At 49.0% G+C, this 22,015-nt stretch overlaps 1 protein-coding gene across 1 annotated transcript in view; it reads right to left on the bottom strand.

Annotated features, from left to right (window-relative positions):
• LOC137434868 (F-actin-uncapping protein LRRC16A) overlaps nucleotides 1-22,015 on the bottom strand; it is a 265,856-nt gene that overhangs the window by 104,848 nt on the left and 138,993 nt on the right. The window contains 6 exon segments of the mRNA XM_078784989.1: nucleotides 133-201; nucleotides 600-772; nucleotides 4,314-4,368; nucleotides 16,440-16,539; nucleotides 17,342-17,423; nucleotides 21,842-21,911. Coding sequence (XP_078641115.1) covers nucleotides 133-201; nucleotides 600-772; nucleotides 4,314-4,368; nucleotides 16,440-16,539; nucleotides 17,342-17,423; nucleotides 21,842-21,911 — 549 coding nt within the window.

Below are 22,015 nucleotides of genomic sequence, written 5' to 3'. Positions count from 1 at the left end.
AATAGGATAACCAGAGCAAAATTACGGGAACGATTATTATGAAATGACAAAAGTCATTCGTAAGTGAAAACAAAGGTGTGCAAAAGATGTCTGGTGGTACTCTTAAAGATGCCATTATCAAAAGTAACAAACTTTTCAAGAGCACGGGCGACGTCCTGGAAGCCTTGTGCCGTTGTGTTATTTTTATCCCAAATTACGGTCCTAAGAACACAAGCACACACACATCGTGACATTGATCATCCTCACAACTGTACACAACCTGTTCTTGGCTTCGAACCTCATTGAGATGAGCACAGACGTTGCTTTGATGAGAAGGTTAGAGAAAAAAACAAGGTGTCAACAAGCCTTAAGGACCGATCCAAATGTTTTGGGTTTTGGGATGGATCATTTACCCAAAGCTGTGCATCAGAGACACCAACCGTGTATGAATGGAGATTTAAAGTAGAAACAGAAAGCCATTAAATGGGAATGGTATCCAAGTGAACATTCAGAATCAACCTACAATCTCCCAAAAAGTCAATTAAGAACCGCATCGTGAATGGCCACCTGAGGGGCTAAACAACGTGTTAATAAGGATGTCTGCGCATAAGTATCCACACCTGAGTTTGGTGTTGATCTGCAAGGCCTTGGCGAGCATCTTGGCTCCCAAGTCTCCCATACCGTTACCACTGAGATCCACCGAAGTGAGCGACGTGTTGCTGCCCAGAGCGTTGATTACGATCGTCAAATCCGCCTTCAGCTTCGAGTCAGCCAACGACAGAGACTTCAAGGGCTGCGGTGAGGAAGAACCGGTACGAATGGTTCAATGCTGAGCGAATAACCAGCAATCATATACCACTGCAACAATGAGCCTGGCAAGCATACGCCAGGTGCTCAAAAGTATACACGAACGGAGAGGCCCAAAAATCATAGTGAGGCATATATAGAAATAATAAATAAATTATATATTATATTACAATTATATACACTTAATTGTTGTAAAATAGAAATGTTGGGATGTCTTGGGACTATTATGCAATTTGTGTTTGTAGAACTTTTGGAATGTCGCTCGTAGTAATACTTCAAAAACTGTCCGGTTACATTTTCTGTATGATGGATAATAGGGCAGTTTCAAAATGACCTAATCTGCCCCCAAAATGGTCAGTGCACATGCGCAGAAACCCCAGAAAGCTGAAAAGTTTGGGGCGAAATAAAATGAATTACGTGTCCACAATAAGGATCATTACTGGGAATGGCTCACCAAGCTTCTGAAAGAAGTCGAAAATACTTGGAAAAGTACCTAAGGGAAAAAAAACTTGGAGAACTTTCTCAGCTTGCCGAAAGGGAAGCTGCTCGTACTGCAAAGCCACGACCATGCGGTGTGGTGCAAGGCCTGAGTAGACGGGCGTGTACGACACAAACCCCCGAAGGAACACTGCCTGTGAATGGACTGTTTATCTAGATTAGGTTCTTCTGAACACAGAGGGGAAGGACATATCTGGGGTTTGTGCATGCACAGGACAAGTCTAAACTAATGATATTTACCATTAATCATGTTGGGAATGCAGGGAGAGTGGGGCGTGGAGAGGGGAGGGGAGATGAGAGTGGGAAGAGGGGGTTGGGGCTACGGGAGCTGTGAAGGTTGTTATAAATCTATTGTTTGTTTCGTTCTGGGACCACAAGAGAAATTATACGATAGTTTTGCATCAATTGCAAAAAGTTGAAGCGTTCGTGTATGTGTATGTGCGTGTGCGGGTGTGTGTTCTATCCACGGCCGATGCAAGAATGTACGAACAGTAAATGGTATGAACCCGACACCTATCAATCAAGGACATTTCTTGCATTCCTATACGTCAGCAAGTCTGATGTGCATTCAGGAAAAGAACAATTATGGTTAGTCATCTTGAAATTGCCACTCTAAAAGCTTGAAATAGTCTAAATCGAAACATCTTGAAATCATCTAAATGCTGAAAATTATGGTTAAAATATCCTGCTCTTGCACTCTATCTCACCCTCTCTCTATTCGCTTCACCCTTTCTTTTGATCAAGGTCATCTGCCATCTGCTTGGAAATCAGGCAGCCTTACTGCTTCACACAAAAAATACAGATCTTTGCATCTATAGACCAATCAGCCTGCTCCCAATAATCAGCAAGGTCATTGAATCCATCATTGCTTCTGACATTAAATCTTCACTCTTCTCCAATGGCTTGATCTCAGATTATAATCAATTTGGATTCAGACCAGGTCATTCTACTCTGGACATGCTGCTTCTGCTGTCTCAACAATGGACGGAGGTCCTCAACGCCAAACAAGAAATCAGAGCTGTCTCTCTTGACATATCACATGCCTTCGATACGGTCTGGCACCCCGCTCTGCTCACCAAACTCTGCTATTTATGGTATCCATGGTAATCTCCACTCATGGCTCTCGGACTTCCTCTTCTGTTGTAGTTACCGTGTGGCTCTAAATGGAATTCTCTCATATCCCCCTTCCTGCTCAGGCTGCAGTTCCTTAAGGCAGTGTTCTGGGCCTTGTGCCTTTTCTGGTCTTCATCAATGATCTCTCCGTCTCTCTGGAAAATCCTCTCTATCTCTTTGATGATGACTCCAATCTCTGCCGCTCCATATCTCAACCCTCAGATCGGCAGGCAGCAGCTGCGTCACCCTTTGCAGACCTGGACAATAACACAAACTGGTAAAACAAGTGGAACATGTCTTTCAATCCTGACAAATCTCACAATCTCACGATGTCTCTCCGAAAAGACCGTCTGGAAAACCCCTCCAATCTAGTTTCTCAACAATCCTCTCGAAGAAGTTCTGTCACTAAAGCTTTTGGATCTGATGATCTGCCATGATCTTTCCTGGGAAAACCACATTTCCAAGCTCGCGTCCAAAGCCAGTCGCCGCCTGGGCATCCTCCGTCGTGCAAAGTCCTTTCTGGGCACTTCTGAGCTCCTCACCACGTGCAAAGCTTTTATCCGCAGTTCAATGGAATACTGTTCTCCCCTCTGGGCTGGTGCTCCTACCTCACACCTATATCGGCTTCACGCATTTGAAACCAAATTCTCAGAATCATTGGAATCTCCCATGAAGCTGATTCTGAGGGCCTTTCACTCTCTCACTACAGGCAGGGAAGGTGGTCTTTCTGTCTTCTACCGACTCCTATCCGGCCTTGCTCCCCCAGCTCTCTCTGTGCTCTGTCCCCCAAATATTCCTACAGGTTGCACAAGATCTGCCAGCAAATCTCTTCTGGTTAAACCGCCAAAATCAAGACTCTATATTCACCTTCACTCTTTCATTCCTCTTTTCTCCCGCCTCTGGAACAAACTCCCCCACTCTCTTCAATCCCACTCCCCCCGCCAGGGCTTCAAAACAGCTGTTTACCACCATCTCTTATCTTCCCCCATCCAAAACCATGATCTTTTCTACCCCTGTTAAAATACCCCAAGTTCACCTCCTTCAAATTCCATTTTCTTTCCTGAAAGTCCTTGTAGTGTCCATCGTGTTTATTCCATGTACCCCACCCCAGCCCTCTATCTTCCACAGATCTCCTGATGTCCTTGTTCCCTCTGTTGTTGTGCTTCCCTCCCCACCCCCCCCCCCCCCCTCTCTTCTCTCCCGCTTCCTTTATTATACGTTCTGTGTGTTAGCTCTCATATGAGCTGAAACAATGAAAGATTATTTGAATTACAGATTTCCCACGAGAAACAGCCAGTTAAAAGTGCCCTGTGAGCCGTAAACACACACACAGCGCAAAAGGCCTCATTTAGCATCCATACGTTATTTCAAAAGTCCCGTATTACTGAAGTATCGATAGTGTGGCGTTATGAGCAAACGTACCGATTAACTGTTTGTTAAGTAATGTGAGCATTAACGAAGGGATATAGCAATCAGATCAAACAGTACATCTCGCTTTCGACTGCACTGTGTGTAAACCTCCAGTGGAACCTGCAGTGTGCAAGTCGAGGTTTGTGCCGACGTAATCGATCCGATCGATATCTGTACTATGAAGGTGTACCGTTACAGTCGCCATTCACCTTTACAAATTCCTCAACGCCCGATAACTCAGCGTGGACACACTTTGTGTGACGTTAACCCTTGAGGTCGAGACAAACAAATATTGTTGATAAATCCATAAACTTCATTCAAGCTTCATCGGGCCTCTTGAGTAAATGGCGCAAGGTACGAATGAATTCCTGACATCTAGGAATACGGGTTTGCTCGAGATCGTCTTTGGCATTCCCAATAACTGTGTAATCTTTAACGTTACCTTCTACCTCATTGTTATTCTGTGTGAGAATTGCAGGTGTGCTGGGTTAATCTCATGTACTTACAGAATCTTCTTCTTGTATCATTTGTACAATATTGTCCAGCACAGGAACAAGGTGTCTGGGGGAAGAAAATAAATAATTTCTCAAGGACGATGAGCTTTGGAAACGAGAAAGACAAAAACCGATGAGAATGACAAGCGATGGTGTTGTTCGTGAGAGAGCAAACGTCAATGACGCGTTGCTGATTAAGAATAATTAAAATGATGAATAGCAATTTTAAACTCGATTTCTAATCTACGTATTCGCTGTTGGTTTCAGCATTGTTGGTAATCTGCATGAAATTCCAACAGATATGAGAATAATACTTGGGTTGGCCTGTTCGTGTTCCGATCTGAACCAACTGGAGCAGGATGCTGGTTCACCGGGTTCAAATCCCGTATATCACATGTGTTTATCCATCGTCTGACTCCATGGACCAAGAAGGAAAGTCTAACAGCGGCCTAGTCGGGCTTGTTTGATACTTTAGTTGAAGAGGATAGTATGACCTGGGTGGAGATACCAGTTACCAAATAATACAACATGCATTTTAAGGCCATTTTCCCTGCTGGAGCGGGGGTTAGCCTTGCGGTCCCCATGACAATCTTCTCCATTTTGCCCTATTTTCTGCATCTCTCCTTGTTAACCCCCTTGCCCGCATTTCTTCTTCGACCATCTTTAGCCAAGTCTTTCTCGGTCTTCCCCGTCCTCTTCTTCCTTCTACATTCATTTCCATCACTCTTCTCAACCAGTCACTTTCATCCTTCCTCAACACATGACCAAAACATCTCAACCTGTTCCTCTTCACAGCATCAATCACAGGCTCTATTCCCATCATCTTTCGCAATTCATCATTTGTCTTCCTCTCTCTCAACGATACTCCGCACATCCACCGAACCATTCGCATTTCCACCCATTCCAGCATTAGTTGCTGCTCTACGTTCATTACCCATGTCTCGCTCCCAGAAATCATAACACTTCTCACACATGCAGCATACACCTTTCCCTTCAGCTTCAACGACACCCGCCTTCCTCATCAGCACGCCACTCAGTTACCGAAACTTCTTCCATGCACATCTCACTCGAGCAACCGTTGCCGAGTCTGATCCACCTTCTCCATTCAGCATGTCTCCGAGGTAGCAAAATGTTTTCACACCTTCCAGCTTCACGCCGTCTCCAAGATCCAACTCAACATTTTCTCCATCTGCAGCTCCCTCTGTGCACACCTTACATTTGAATGTAGCTGCCACACTGGTTAATGACCCTCTCAGACCACTGCATTTTTGATGAACCCACTCAGCGCACATTGTACATTGAATGGAGTTCACTCCGACACCCTTCCTGCACACAGCACATGGCCACTTTCCAGTTCTTTCCACCTCACCACATGCTTTACCACTTGCCATGACCTTCGTCTTTCCGATATTCACCTTCAGACCTTTTGTCTCCATACATTCCTTCCTCTTGTTCATCTTCTCCTTCAGTCCATCCATACTTTCCGCAATCAACACCAGATCATCTGCATACAACAACTCCCACGGTAAACCCTCCTTTACGTTCTGAGCCAGCACCTCCATCACAGCTACAAATAGTAGTGGTCTTAGTACCGACCCCTGATGCACTCCCACCTTCACCTCAAACTCACCACTGTTCCCGTCCTCCGTCCTTACAGCTGTGCGCGCTCTTTTGTACATTGCCATCGCTACTCTGATCAACCATTCCTCCACTCCTAACTTCCTCAATGCCCATGTCAATACTTCACGTTGAACCCGATCGAATGCTTTCTCCAGATCAACAAACCCAAGAAACAACTTCTTCCTCTTCTCCATGTACTTCTCCTGCAACTGCCTCACAATAAAGAGTGCGTCTGTCGTTCCTCTTCCTGGCATAAATCCAAACTGCATTTTGTCGATTTTCACCTTCTTCCTTATCCTCCTCTCCAACACCCTTTCCAATACCTTCATTCCATGCTCCAATAACTTTATCGCTCGGTACGAGCCACACTCCAGAGGGTCAGCTTTCGCCTTGTATAGAGGGACGAGGGTACTCAGTTCCCAATCCACTGGAATGCGGCCTTCTTTCAACACCAGATTACAGATCTCTGTCATTCTCTTCACACCCCAACTTCCTGCTGCCTTCAACATATCTCCCACAACTCCCGTCGGCCCTCCCGCTTTTCTACTCTTCATTGCTTTTATCGCTTCCTCAACTTCCTTCTCAGTTATCTTCTCTGCCGGTCCTAAAACTGGGTTACTCTCTATGTTGCCATCCCATTCATTCTCTGTATTCAACAGCATTTCCATATGTCTTTTCCATCTTCCTTTAATTCCATCTGGGTCCACAACGATTTGTCCCACTTCATTCTTCAAGCAACTCACCCCCATCACATCACACCTCTCTTTCGCTATCTGCTTTGCAATCCTGAATACCGCTCTCTGACCCTCTTCCGAATCCAAGCGTTCTCCGAACATTTTCCTGCATGCCTCCTTCGCCTTTGCTACCTCTTTCTTTGCAGCCTTCTTGGCTGCCTTATAACTTTCATGCTCTGCTTTTTCTGCTCCCGTACCCTTCGCCTACTGCTACTCCTTGAACTTCTTCCTCTTCTCGTCAATCCTCTTTCCAACTTCATCATCCCACCACCATGTTTCCGAGTGCCTCGGTGGTCCTTTTGTCCATCCCCATACCTCACTAACGGCTCCCAACAGACTATCTTTCATTGACATCCAACCACTTTCGAGCTCAACCACATCATCCTCTACCCTACTCAGCCTCTCTTTTAATGCCTCCCTTACTGTCACCTCTTTCAACCTCCACACCTTCATTCTCGGTTGGTACTTCACCCGCCGAGCTCTCCTCGCACCTTTCACCCTTATGTCGCAGACAACCAAGTGGTGCTGTGAAACAGCCTCCTCCCCCGGGATCACCTTTGTGTCCCGGAGGTGCCCCCTATCTCGCACCGGATTGAGTTGGTACTTCACCACCGGAGGTGCCCCCTATTTTATCTATTAATTAAAAAAATAATGTAAGTATTAAATTATTTTGAAGTGCTCCAAGTCTCTAAGCTGTCTGTCACCATGGAAATTCTATTTTTACATATAGCCTACGTTTGTTGTAATGTATATATCAGTGAACTAGAAAAGGTACATTTAAAGTACTAGTACACCCACTCACTACGGGAGCTGCAGGAAGAGCAATTCATCTTTGGGGTATATAGATTACAGTCGATCTACTGTATAGTCGGATCTCAAGAACATTGGGTGTGTGTTTATTTACCAAGATTCTTGTGGAGAGATTGCCAAGTGGTTTAAGCATTCGAGGAAGCACTCCATTCAAAACCGTTAAGGAATGGCTGGCTTGGCAAGCGCTAGCTAGGTGCTTGGCAAATGAGCACCACCACAGCTTCCTCCCTTTCAGTTTCGTATTAAACAGCAGGATCGAGTTTCAAAATTTCGCTCCGAAAAATGCCACGTTTGTGGCAGGAAGGGTCATGTTTTAATCCAACATTTGTGGGGTATAATTATATAGAGTACTGTGGCGGGCACAAGGGGTAATAATTCCGTGCACCAGCGGGTGGCGCGAGCGCCCAGGCGGGGACCGATGGTACATGCCCCGCCCTTCGACCGATCGGCCAAGCCCGGGGACTAGGCGTGGCCTCGGCACATATATGCGGGCTCTAAGCTCGAGCCCGCTCAGTGCTGCAGTTCGAGCTTTCGTAATAAAGACTCTTTTGGTTTTATCAAACGCGTTGTGGCCTACCTCTTTGGCAAGCAAGTTGTGTGCGCAGCACCACACTTCACTGGTGACCCAAATTGGTTCAGCCATTGCTGACCACCGAACATGCCATGGCCAACAACGCCGTCGCGGTAAAACTCCCAGAGTTTTGGGAAGCACAGGCCGATGTGTGGTTCGTGCAGGCCGAAGCGCAATTTCAGCTTCGAGGCATAACGGCGGACGAGACCCTTTACTACCACGTGGTTGCCGCCCTCGGGCCCGGCACTGCCGCCCGAGTCGTGTCCATCCTGCGGCACCCGCCGGTCGACCACAAGTACGGGGCGCTCAAACGTCTCCTCATCGCCACGTTCGGCCTCACGGAGATCGAACGGGCCGACCGCCTCCTGGACCTTCCCGCACTCGGCGACACACGACCATCCGTGCGGATGGATTATATGCTGTCGCTGCTGGGTGACCAAGCCCCGGATTTCTTATTCCGGGCACTTTTCCTCTGCCAGCTACTTCTACAGGTACGCCTCGCGCTGGCCAGTTCCAAAATAAGGGAACCCCGCGCCCTGGCCGTAGAGGCCGAGAAGTTCTTCGCGGCTTGCGACACGCGGTCGAGTTACCGTGCTGCCGTCGTGGACCCCGAGGCAGAGGCTACAGCGTCCCTCATGGCCGCTGCCGCGCCCCGCCCACCACCACCACCACCACCGCCGCCGAGAAAACCACGGCCGCCGCCGCCCCCGCCGCCGCAAGCCTGGTGCTATTTCCACGCCAGGTTTGGCCACAAGGCTAGGACGTGTCGCCCGCCATGCTCTTTTCACAAGTCGGGAAATGACCAGGCCGGCGCTCATTAGCGGCCCTGAGCATCGGCCATTCCGGCAGCCTCCTATTCATTACGGACACCTTGTCCGGGCGCCGTTTCCTCTGCGATACAGGAGCGCAGGTAAGCATCATCCCTGCCTCCACGTCCGACAAGCGAACCGCGGGCCGGGGCCCCGCGTTGCTTGCCGCCAACGGTACACCCATCCGCACATTCGGGAAGCGCTGCCTCTCCCTGCGGTTCGGAGGGCAGCGCTTTCAATGGTCGTTCGTGACCGCCAGCGTGCCAATGGCATTGCTTGGTGCGGACGTCCTATGTGCGAATGGGTTGTTGGTCGACGTGAAGCGCAGACGGCTCGTCCAGGCCGAAACCTTTAGCTCGCTCGCTTGTTCGCTGAGCGGCTCGTTGAGCGGCTCACTGAGCGGCTCACCGAGCGGCTTGCCAAGCGGCTTGCTGGAGGGTTTCGTCCCAGCGAGTTTAGTTTGCACGCTTCCGGCAGCGGACGACTTTACCCGCCTCCTCGCCAGTTTCCCGGCCCTCACGCGGCCCACCTTCTCAGCAGTGGCCGTTAAACACGGGGTGGAGCACCACATCCCCACGGTCGGGCCGCTGGTCTATGCCCGGGCACGCCGACTTGAGCCCACGAAGCTCGCGGTGGCGAAAGCGGAGTTCGCTACGCTGGAGCGGCTGGGGATCGTGCAGCGCTCCAACAGCGCTTGGGCTTCTCCGCTGCACATCATGCCGAAGCCCGGCGGGGGATGGCGGCCGTGCGGGGACTACCGCCGGCTCAAAGATGCCACCACCCCCGACCGCTACCCGGTCCCACACATTCAGGACTTTTCTGCCCGGTTGGCCAACATGATGGTGTTTTCTAAGGTGGAGCTCATCCGGGGCTACCATCAGGTCCCCGTCCAACCGAACGACGTCCCGAAGACGGCCGTCATCACCCCTTTCGGCCTCTTCGAATTCCTCAGGATGCCCTTCGGGTTGAAGAATGCGGCTCAGGCATTCCAGCGGCTCATGTATAGCGTCTTTTTTTTTTTTTGTATACTGAATCGAGGCTCGTGAAAGAGCTGACATTTACTTCACAAACAAATCAACCAGACAAACAAAATATATAAAAAGAGGGAGCGGAAGACAAGAGAATGGGAAGCACACAAACACTTGAGAGCACACAACATTTGAGAGCAGGGAGAAGCAGGGAGAGGGAGGGAGAGGGCTCGGGGGGAGGAGGCGTGGGAAGGGGTGGGGGGTGGGAGAAGTATAAAACACAAGGACACCAAGGACTTCCAGGTCAGAAGTTGGTATTTCAAAAAGTGGAATTGGGGTGAAATTATCGGGGATAGAAAAGATAAAGGTTTTGGATGGGGGAAGATAAGAGATGGTGGTGAACAGCTGTTTTAAAGACCTGGAGGGTGGAGTGGGATTGAAGAGAGTGAGGGAGTTTGTTCCAGAGGCGGGAGAAAAGAGGAATGAAGGACCGAAGGTGAGCAGAGAGTCTTGATTTTGGCAGTTTAACCATAAGAGGGCTGCAGGCAGATCTTGTGCGACCTGTAGGAATATTTGCGGGACAGAGCCCAGAGAGAGCTGGGGGGGCAAGGCCAGAGAGGAGTCGGTAGAAGACGGAAAGACCACCAACCTGCCTGCGGTGAGTGAGTGAAAGGCCCTTGGAGTTAGCTTAATCGCGGGAGATTCCAATGATTCTGAATGCTTTGCTTTCAACAGCGTGAAGACGAGCTAGGTGTGAGGCAGGAGCACCAGCCCAGAGGGGAGAGCAGTATTCCATTGAGCTGCGGATGAAAGCCTTGTACGTGGTGAGGAGCTCAGGTGTGCCAAGGAAGGACTTCGCACGACGGAGGATGCCCAGTCGGCGACTGGCTTTGGAGGCCAGATTTGAAATGTGGTTTTCCCAGGAAAGATCATGGCAGATAGTGAGACCCAAAAGTTTGAGTGACAGAACTTCTTGGAGAGGATTATTCAGAAAGTAGATGGGAGGGTTGTCCAGTCGGTCTTTTCGGAGAGACATTGTAAGAGTGTGAGATTTGTCAGGATTGAAAGACATGTTCCACTTGTTTGCCCAGTCTGTGATTTTGTCCAGGTCTGCAGAGAGTGAGGAGGCTGCAGACTGTCGATCTGAGGGATGAAGAATGGAGCGACAGAGAGTAGAGTCATCAGCAAAGAGATAGAGAGGATTTTCAACAGAGTCGGGGAGGTCATTGATGAAGACCAGAAAAAGCACAGGGCCCAGAACACTGCCTTGGGGAACTCCAGCCTGAACAGGAAGAGGAGATGAGAGAAACCCATTCAGCGCCACACGTTGACAACGACTAGAGAGGAAGTCCGCCAGCCATGCGTGGAGATTTCCATGGATACCAACAGAGGAGAGTTTGGTGAGCAGGGCGGGGTGCCAGACCGTATCGAAGGCACGTGATATGTCAAGGGAGACAGCTCGAATTTCCTGTTTGGCATTGAGGACCTCCATCCATTGCTGAGAAAGCAGAAGCAGCATGTCCAGAGTAGACTGACCAGGTCTGAAACCAAATTGATGATCAGAGATCAAGCCATTGGAGAAGAGGAAAGATTTCATATCTGAAGCAATGATGGATTCCATGACTTTACTGATAATTGAGAGAAGGCTGATTGGTCTGTAGTTGCTAGGATCTGTTTTTGCACCTTTTTTGTGCAAAGCGGTGATGTTGGCAGATTTCCAAGCAGATGGCAGATGACCTTGAGCAAAAGAGAGTGTGAAGAGAACAGAGAGAGGGAGTGAAAGAGCGGAAGAACCAGATTTTAGGACCCGTGGGCTGATGCCGTCACGTCCAGTTGCAGAATCAGAGTCGAGGGTTGACAGAAACTTTTCCACCTTGTCAGGAGGAAAGGACACAGAGTCCAGGAGCAGCTGGGTACGACTGGGTATGGTGGGTACAGAGAGGGATGGGTTTGGGACACAAGATTTCGAGGCAAACACAGAGTTGAGGCATTCAGCTTTTTCACGCGCGGAGTCAGCCGTGTGGCCGTTTGAGGTGAGGGAGGGGATGGAGGGGGAACAAACACCAGAAACAGATTTGACCAGACGCCACCAGGATTTGGAAGAGGGAGACAGATAAGAGAGTTCTGTCCTGAGAACGGATAGATATTGTTTCCTGGCTCTCCTGAGGGTGGACACACACTTGTTTCGGGCTTTGTGAAAGGAAATGAGATTTCCTTCCGTTGGATTTGCTTTCCAGGAGACGAAAGCAAGTTGTTTACGACTTACCTTTCCTGTTTGTCCACCTGGACGACATCCTAGCCGCGAGCGCGTCCCGGGAGGAGCACCTGCTCCACCTCCGCATGCTTTTCGAACGCCTGGGCCAGCATGGCCTAATCATCAACCCCGCCAAGTGCCGTTTCGGCGTCGCCACCATCGACTTTTTGGGGCACCGCAACACCGAGCACGGGGCCGTCCCTTTACCGGCCAAGATGGAGGCGGTCAGGGATTTCCCGCGGCCCCGCACGATCAAGGGGCTCCAGGAGTTCTTGGGCATGGTAAACTTTTACCACCGCTTCGTGCCCCACGTCGCCCAGCTCCTCCGCCCCTTGCACGAGGCCCTTCGGGGCAAGCCAGGCAAAGGTGACATCGCATGGTCGGAGCCGATGGCCGCGGCGTTCGCGGGCGCAAAGCTGGCTCTGGCCGACGTCACCATGCTGGCACACCCGGCGCCCGATGCACCGATCGCCCTCACCACCGACACGTCGGACTACGCGGTGGGCGCGGTACACGAGCAATGGGTGCGTGGTGCTTGGCAACCGCTGGCGTTTTTCAGCCGGCAGCTTGGCCCGCACGAACGCCGGTACAGCACCTTCGACCGCGAGTTGCTCGGGCTCCACCTGGCGGTCCGACACTTCCACCATCTGCTGGAGGGCAGCCCGTTCACGGCCTTCGTCGACCACAAGCCCCTTGTATTCGCGATGGCCAAGGTCGCCGAGCCATGGTCGGCATGGCAGCAGCGCCACCTCTCTGCCGTGTCCGAGTACACGACGGACATCCGTCACGTGGCGGGTAAGGACAACCCGGTGGCGGATTGCCTTTCCCGGGCCGTCGTGCACGCGGTCCACCTCGGGGTCGACTATGCCCGGATGGCGGAGGCCCAGACCGCCGACCCCGGCGTCCAGGCCTTGCGGACCGCCATCACAGGCCTCCGCGTCACCGAGGTGCCGTTCGACGCTGCGGGCACGGCCCTCCAATGCGACGTCTCCCTCGGCCGGCCTCGCCCCATCGTGCCCACTGGCTGGCAGCGCCCAGTGTTCGACGCCATCTACGGCCTGTCCCACCCTGGCGCGAGGGCATCCCAGAAACTCGTCGGGGCGAAGTTCGTCTGGCATGGCCTCAGGAAGGATGTCCGCGACTGGGCCAGGACGTGCCTTGCGTGCCAGCGCGCAAAGGTCCACCGCCACACCCAGGCACCATTGGCCCCGTTTACGGTGCCCGAGCGGCGGTTCGACCAAGTGCACATCGACTTTGTGGGACCTCTGCCCCCCTCACGAGGGTTCCCCCACCTCCTCACCATGGTCGACCGCACCACACGGTGGCCGGAGGCCGTCCTATTGGCGGCGACGTCTGCGGCTGAGGTGGCACAAGCCTTTATCGCCACTTGGGTTGCCCGGTTCGGTGCCCCCTCGGACATCTTGTCCGACCGCGGCCCCCAGTTCACCTCGGAGCTCTGGGCTGCGGTGGCGCAAGGGCTCGGGGTGAAGCTACACCACACCACGGCCTACCACCCCCAGGCCAATGGCCTGTGCGAGCGCTTTCATCGCTCCATGAAGGCCGAGCTCCGGGCCAGCCTCCGCGATGGCGGCTGGGTCGACAGGCTCCCCTGGGTCCTGCTGGGCCTCAGGACGGCGCCCAAGGACGACCTGTGCGCGTCCTCGGCGTAGCTGGTCTTCGGGCAACCACTCCGGGTACCGGGTGAATTTATCCCCGACTCCACGGCTCCTTGGTCCGCGGCGCAACAGCGCTCCGCCCTTCAGGAGACCGCCCGGAGGTTCGCCCCGGTGCCAACGGCACACCACCATTGCCCACCTTCCCACGTCGCCCCGGAGATTCGCACGGCAAAGTATGTGTTCATCCGGCACGACGCCCACTGGGCACCGCTATGGCCCCCGTACGACGGGCCCTTCCGCGTGCTGGAGACCGCGGTCAAATTTTTCACGGTCGACATCGGCGGTGCCCCGGATCGCATTTCCGTGGACTGCCTCAAGCCGGCCCACCTCGATCCGGACCACCCCCTGCCAGCAGCTCTGCCTCCGCGTCGGGGCCGCCCCCTGGCGGTCGGACCCCCGGCACCCCCGCCAGCAGCTCTGCCTCTGCGTCGAGGCCGCCCCCTGGCGGTCGGACCCCTGGCACCCCCAGCCCCGCCGGCCCGCTACCCCCCAGCCCTGCACCCATCGCCAGGGGGCGTTTCGGCCGAGTCATCCGGCTTCCCCGCAAACTCACCCTTCAGGTGCGCGGGAATTCTGGGGGGGCGCGTGTGGCGGGCACAAGGGGTAATAATTCCGCGCACCAGTGGGTGGCGCGAGCGCCCAGGTGGGGACCGATGGTACATGCCCTGCCCTTCGACCGATCGGCCACACCTGGGGACTAGGCGTGGCCTCGGCACATATATGCGGGCTCTAAGCTCGAGCCCGCTCAGTGCTGCAGTTCGAGCTTTCGTAATAAAGACTCTTTTGGTTTGATCAAACGCGTTGTGGCCTACCTCTTTGGCAAGCAAGTTGTGTGCGCAGCACCACACTTCAGTACAGCAGATATTTGCTCAGTTCTGTAAGTAAAACTTACCTCACGCATGTCGGGATTCCTCCAAATTTCTTCATTTAGTGTAATAAAGAACATTAGCGACTGTTTAAAAAGCTAATCATACGTGTTTGTGGTTCATAATATTCATTACTGTTCATTACTTCTGGTGGAGGCCATTGCTCCCACGAAAACGCCATGATAAGCTATTTATAAACGTTTACTCACCGGAAAAACCCCTTGGGGAGGTGGGATATTATTGGTATTAATATTGTTTTGTAATAACATTAATATTACGCTATTATCATTAGTTTTGTTATTCGAAGTGATCTTGGAAAAACGCCATGATAAAACTAATTTAACATTGATATACACCTCAACACGCAACCCATTGATGGCAATGGTGGGGAAAACCCCCTTGGGGGAGGGGGGCAAATGAATGCGCTACAACCTTCATTATGTAACCCTTGGTCACCGTGTCAACTTTGGTTGAGATTGGATAAGTAACGACAGAATGTATTGGCATCAAAAAATCATCAGACAGACACAAATGGCGTATTTTAGTATGATGACTCGTACATGAAAAAATATTTTAAAGCAACATTTTCTTGGGAGCTATTAACCCTCCAAGCTTCACTCTCGATCTGCTCCTGACTTTATATGATCTCACTATAAACAACGTTGTGGGTTAGTCGGCCTGCAGGATGTGCATTTCCCCTCCTTATCTGGAATTAACTCTGCTTGGTAAAGATGCGCAGATCGAGTGGGTCTCCTGCTCTACTCGCTGCAACGTACAGCTATTCGTGTGTAAAAACAAATGGGAGGTTCGACCGCTTCGACGACATGTTCGGCCAGTACGGCATATAAATTAAAATGTGGGTCGTGGAGTCAGCCGTCGTACCCCGTAATGACATCATAGATGTAATGACGTAGCATGACGGAGAGACACAAAGCTGCTGCTACTTTAATATATAGAAGATGATATATTTTAACCTCCAATAACTTTGCAGTCACAATGAAGGGATTAATGTTACAATTAGATTTACTATAATATTAACGTTACGTTATCATTATTTCGAAAATGATTTTTCTATCAAAAAACGAGGCGAATTCCTTACTTCCACGGTTGTTAGTACCATACACTGCTTATCATTGATTCATGAACAATACACCGCTTCAAGCCATTAACTTTGTATTCACGACATTGGGATTAAAGTGTTATGGTTATATTTACTATATTATTGTTAACGTTATTATTATTATTATTATCATTACGAAAACGATACTACTGTATTAAGAAACCATTGCTTAATTTGTCCGAAACGGCCTGAAGGTGAGGCATGAAGCTTAAGGGCTACACGTACCGTGTCGTTGGATCCGTAACGCTTTAGATATTTGATGGTCATTTTAACAATCGGTTTGTTTGTGTTTTGTAGAAGTATAAAAATTGCTTCTACAGGTTCACACTGAATGAAAAACGTAAAGGTAGATCATGGCGATTGTGATATATGACAGGTTTGACGATATATTCGGCCTGGACGAAATTGGAATCAAAATGCCGGTGTGCGGAGTCAGCCGCCGTTCTGCCGTAATGACATCACATCACCTCTGTCATGTGACCAGATCCTCAGCTCTGATTGGTGTACGTTTGAGGGGATATACTGACATACATACGAACACACGGACAGACAAACACTGTTCTAGACGGCTTTACCTTATGCGCTACGCCATAAAAATAAAGTACAATGATGCAGACTAATGTCTTTGCCTTGCATTTGACAGATATACAAGCTCTTCCAGGAAATATATAAAATAAATAAATACCAATGATCAAATGCCTTTCACACACTTTGCCTTCATGTTGTTAAAATTCTTTCCCAGTGCCAGGTGCTTCAGTGAACGGTTCTTACTCAGCCAGACTGTGAGTGTTCCCAGGTCCGATTCCAGACCTGCGACACAGTGGAGAGGAAGTTGGTATGGTGAGCGCAAGGATTGGTCGGACTAAAAAAAAACTGACTTAACAATGGAAATGGATGTGAACAGACGATTATTGTTAATCTGCACTGGAGTGGTACGTACACAAGTTGTGGACGAAAACATGGAAATACCTGGGTAAATGAGGGACACAAACAACGGCTTCCACACAGGTGTGGTTAATTATGCAAATAACATTCTAGTGTGCTTAGGGTCATGTATAAAAATGCTGCATAAGTCTGGTTGCCTATAATTATGGCTAGCACAATTGCAACTGGAGACCCTCCCAATGCCCCCATCCACAGAGCACGTGTGGTTGCCCGATGGTTTGATGAGCTATTCTGGAACAACGTTTTCCACCTCAATCAAACAGGTGTGAGTTGATTGACTTTCTCATGGAAGAATGGTGCCACATCCCTCCTGCAGAATTCCAGACGCGAGTGGAATCTATGACACAGCTGTACATCAAGGCTGTACTGGCTACATGTGGTGGCCCAATGCCCAATTATGTGACTTGACATTGGTATTTACATTTATTTGTCCTCTACCTGTATGTTTGCCATACAAACTTCATCGAATTCCTGTTCCCAATTCCCATTCACACCTATAGAGAATCACCTGATGAGAAATCACCTGTATTGCTCTTGTAAACGATCGGAGGAATGCCAGGTTGAGGCAGCATCATCACAGCCTTCACAAAATAAAATAAATAATCAATGAGAAACTACACTGGGGCCTACGTGCCTACATACGAAGACAAAATGCTGCCATACACACCATTGTCTGAAATGTCCAAGCTGGAGACATTGTGCAGGTCGGCGATGCAACCCTCCAAGACCTGCGCTCCAAATGAACGCAACTGAAACAATAAAAACACAAAATGAGCTGCTTAAAGTGCAAAATGAGTGTCTTTATGCCAATACTTTGATAACTCATAGTGGCTTCTGGACACCACATCAATGAAGATACCTGTACGGAGCTGTGGAGTGGTGCCTGACAAGACGATGTGTGTCGTGTTTATCATGAATGAATGAATAAATGAATGACACCTTATATTGGGGTGGTCTGTCCTCGACGGGCTTCAACTTCGTATAAAACTAGAACGACACTCTTCGACGTCACGCCGTCGACTGATATACCTCCGCCGACATTATTACATCATTATAATACTTGTACCATCTCATACATCTTGTACCATTATAATACTTGTTGGCTAACCCCCGCTCTAGCAGGGAAAATGGCCTTAAAATGCATGTTGTTGTTGTTGTTGTTGTTGTATGATAATACTTGTACCAAGTTTGATTTAAATCCATTCAGCTGTTCTCAAGTTATCACATTTTTTACCTGACATGACCTCTGACCTTTGACCAATGGCATAATCTCAGATGAAAGCAGTGTCCATGTGTTTTATACCTCTCCCACCCCCACCCATTCCCATGCCCCCGCCCCCCAAGCCCTCTCCCTCCCACAGATCTCCCGATGTTCCTGTTCTCTGCTGTTGTACTTGTGTGCTTCCCTCTCTCTCCCCATCTTGTCTCCCGCTCCCTTTATCATATGTTTTATGTGTCAGTTTTTTTTTTTTGTGATTAATGTTAGCTCTTGCACGAGCCTCGATCTTGTGTGTGTGTGTGTGTGTGTGTGTGTGTGTGTGTGTGTGTGTGTGTGTGTGTGTGTGTGTGTGTGTATATATATATGTTATATGCAATGGAAATCTTAAGGCTCTGAGAGTCAAGTTGGAGGTTTACACCCAAACAATATGGAGCTGTGATGTGCTACCAAGCAACCCCACACTAATCACGTGCACAATAGCCTGCAGATAAGTGAGGGTTAGCGATACAGAAGTTTCAGGTAAAGAAGCCACAAACAGCTGTTACTTACACAATGGCCAAGCTTATAACATGGCAGCAGGAAGGAAAGGAAGAAAGAGAGAGGTTAGTCCAAATACGAAGTAGCAGATACAAAGTACATTTTAATTACACATTGTAGTTCAACTTTGACTCTTACCAGCAAGTATAGTCATTACCACTTTATATATACTAGGGCATGCCCGTACTATATATATATGTAAAATTATATCCCCCCCCTCTATTTACATGAAATGGTTTGGTCCATTCGCAAAGCCAAAGCGAACGGCTTGCGAGTACGGTGACAATCCCCCCCCCTCTATTTACATGAAATGGTTTGGTCCAAAGCGAACGGCTTGCGAGTACGGTGACAATCCCCCCCCTCTATTTACATGAAATGGTTTGGTCCAAAGCGAACGGCTTGCGAGTACGGTGACAATCCCCCCCCCCCCTCTATTTACATGAAATGGTTTGGTCCAAAGCGAACGGCTTGCGAGTACGGTGACAATCCCCCCCCCCCCTCTATTTACATGAAATGGTTTGGTCCAAAGCGAACGGCTTGCGGAGTTTGGTAAAGAAATCGCCATAGCGTGCACAAACGCGCAGGAAAGCGAAAGAATCGCAAATTAGTTTTAATTAGTTTTAAAACATAGTTTAACGCCAACATAGCGGCAACATAGTTTGCCAACGTGAAATAAATGAATACGCTCTCAAATGTGCCGTCCGAGGCAGAGTCTGTTCGCCACGTTCGGCACACGTGATAGCTCGCTGCTCTCTGATTGGTTGAATCGTTTTTTGGACATAGCTCGGTAACTACTTCTCCGATTAATATGAAACCTTGAAAAGGCACATCCTCGGGTCCCCAGCAATATACCTGGCAAGTTTCAAGTATATCGGACCCGTGGTTGTCGAGAAACAGCGGTCACAGACAAACAAACAAACACACAGACACACAGACACACAGAGATTACTGGAATTATAGATAGATACAGACTTGGCATTTAATATGGAATTATTTTTTTTCTTGACTTGGGTTTACTTTCTTAACTCAGTATATCAATCTGGTGAGTTTCTTTTACACTTTGGTGATTTAGTTGTTAAAAGAACCATGTCACTGATTGTCTGTCGCAGCAAGAAGTCAACAACAGGATTATATCACAGGTGGCATGACAAAATGTACGGACAGGTGCATTTGATGATTGGCTTCACAGTCGGGTATACAAGGGTTGTTGCGTTCTGTATTAGTGGAAAACAACTGCTGCACATCTCCAAAAGTTATTGCCGCTTCCTCTGGAGATGGTCCGTCAACTCGACAATGCTGTTTGTCATGGAGTGGTGGCTTTCCGAAATTACAGCATGAAAGAGCGTGCTATTGCTCGGCAGTATGGCATCACTCAAGGTCAGGTGTCAAAGATCCTGAAACGAAATGCTCAGAGGGGTGTCCCTACTCCAATACCGAGGCCAGGACGTCCCCGGAGAACCACAAAGAGGGATGATCGCCAGCTGCACCGGTTAGTCCGCAATGGCCGTACCAAGTCAGCTAATCGGCTTAGGTCTGAGTGGCAGCAACTGACAAATGTGCCTGTATCAAGAAGGCTAGTCAACCAACGACTGGTTCAAGCAGGCTATCGTGCCAGGCGTCCCCTGAGAAAGCCACGCCTGACCAGACAACACTGCCAGAGCCGATTGCAGTGGGCCAGAGAGCACCGTCAATGGCAGCCAAGACACTGGAATCATGTGATCTTCAGTGACGAGTCCAGATTTCTGGTCTATCGTCAAGATGGCCGCGTCCGAGTGCGCAGACAAGTGCATGAAGCCTACAACAAAGATTGTATAGTGCCAAGAGTCCAAGCTTGAGGTGGTGGGGTGACCGTTTGGGCTGCTTTTCATGCAGGGGGCAAAACTTACCTGGTTGTTCTGAATGGAAACCTGAACCAGTTCAAGTACAGGGCCATTCTGGAAGAAACATTGCTTCCATTTGCTCGTGCAGCCTTTCGAGGAAACTTTGTCTTCCAAGATGACAATGCACGGCCTCATCGTGCTCGCATGATTTAACACTTTCTTGCTGACCGTGGTGTAGAGCATATGGAGTGGCCTGCCATGTCCCCGGATATGAATCCGATAGAGAACTTGTGGGCAGAATTAACGCGTCAAATCGACCACTTGGCCCAGCAGCCGACCTCTGTGCGTGAATTGCAGCAGGCTATTGTCACTGCATGGCAAGCGATTCCTGTCCAAACCTTGGCAAATCTCGTGAAAAGCATGCCTCAATGTGTACGTGCTCTCCTGAATGCTCGTGGGGGTTACACGAAGTACTGAACTGTAATTTTACTGTCGGTAATCCCAGTCGTAATTTACCTTTTGTTTTTGTTTAAAAAAAAAAGGCTAATGTGCAAAATAAAGAGATACTTCTGGAAAACGTACAGAAGTTTAACACAGTACTGTCCATGAATTGAGTTCGATATCAGTTCACATCACTTTCAAGGATCAATTTATTTGTTTCGAAATGTCAAATGTGGTTTTTGTTTCTTTTAAAGGTCACATTAACAAAATCTAGAATAATTTCAACATAATTCCAATGAACTTTTGGTTCTAAGTCATCTTGAAAAGTAAGTTCACCCCCACAAAAAATATATTCCATATTAAATGCCAAGTCTGTATATATATATATATATATATATATATATATATATATATATAATGTAAGGAGAGTTTGTATGTTGTCTGAATTTTATCTACTCCTCCGAGAGGTTTTGGCCTCGGAGAAAGAAACTTTCAGGGATTAACGAAGTCACCCTGAAGGTGTGTTTCCTGAAGTTTTGTTTCACTCAATCAAATTTTGAAAATAAAATTCTGCAAATCTTGCCAATTTCTTCCTTTGTGGGGGGAGGGAGAGGGGGAAGTTTGGGAGAGGGCGGTGTAATTGGAATTTTCGAAGCCATATAACTCCGATGTATTATATATGCAATAAGCAGTATGCATGTATTTGCTTCATGTGGGTAACCTGAGTTATCGCTATTCTGGGTAAAACGAGGCAGAAGTCTTTTGCGTATACACCGCCCAAATAAAGGGGTGTGTCAGAAGAACGTGTTGCATGCTGTATCATTAGGAAAAGAACATGGCCTCCCTCACAGGGAGCGGATACTTCTAGTGGATGGTAATGGGAGCGGGTATCGCTGTCTCTGCCTAACAACTGCTCACCTTCCCTTTCAAATTGCTCCCTAACCATTCCTCCCCCTCTACTCCCCTCCTCCTCAAATTGCTCCACTTCCAATGTTGGTTGAGGTTAAAAATCTGAAATTACTTCACACAACATGGTTTTACGCAGTGATGAGATATGAATGTGTGTGTGTATGTTACTGACAGTGGCAATCATAAAATGAATGTACAGAGGATATGTGACATGGGTGATAATGGCAGTTTGTTAAGGTACCTCACAGCCGCTGAGGTCCAAAGAGACATTACGAACTTGGTCGTTGATTGTCAGGCCAAGCAGCAACGCTCTATAATGGCACGGCACACAAAACGTGCAATCACGAGATAGCTGTGCATCTAATGGACCATTATATCGTTACTCTTCACACAAGACAACTCACCCACATCACGA

The sequence above is a fragment of the Myxine glutinosa genome, chromosome 9, assembly GCF_964187855.1.
Source record: "Myxine glutinosa chromosome 9, kmMyxGlut1.1, whole genome shotgun sequence".
Lineage (NCBI taxonomy): Eukaryota > Metazoa > Chordata > Myxini > Myxiniformes > Myxinidae > Myxine > Myxine glutinosa.
This window is presented reverse-complemented; position numbering and strand designations above follow the sequence as displayed.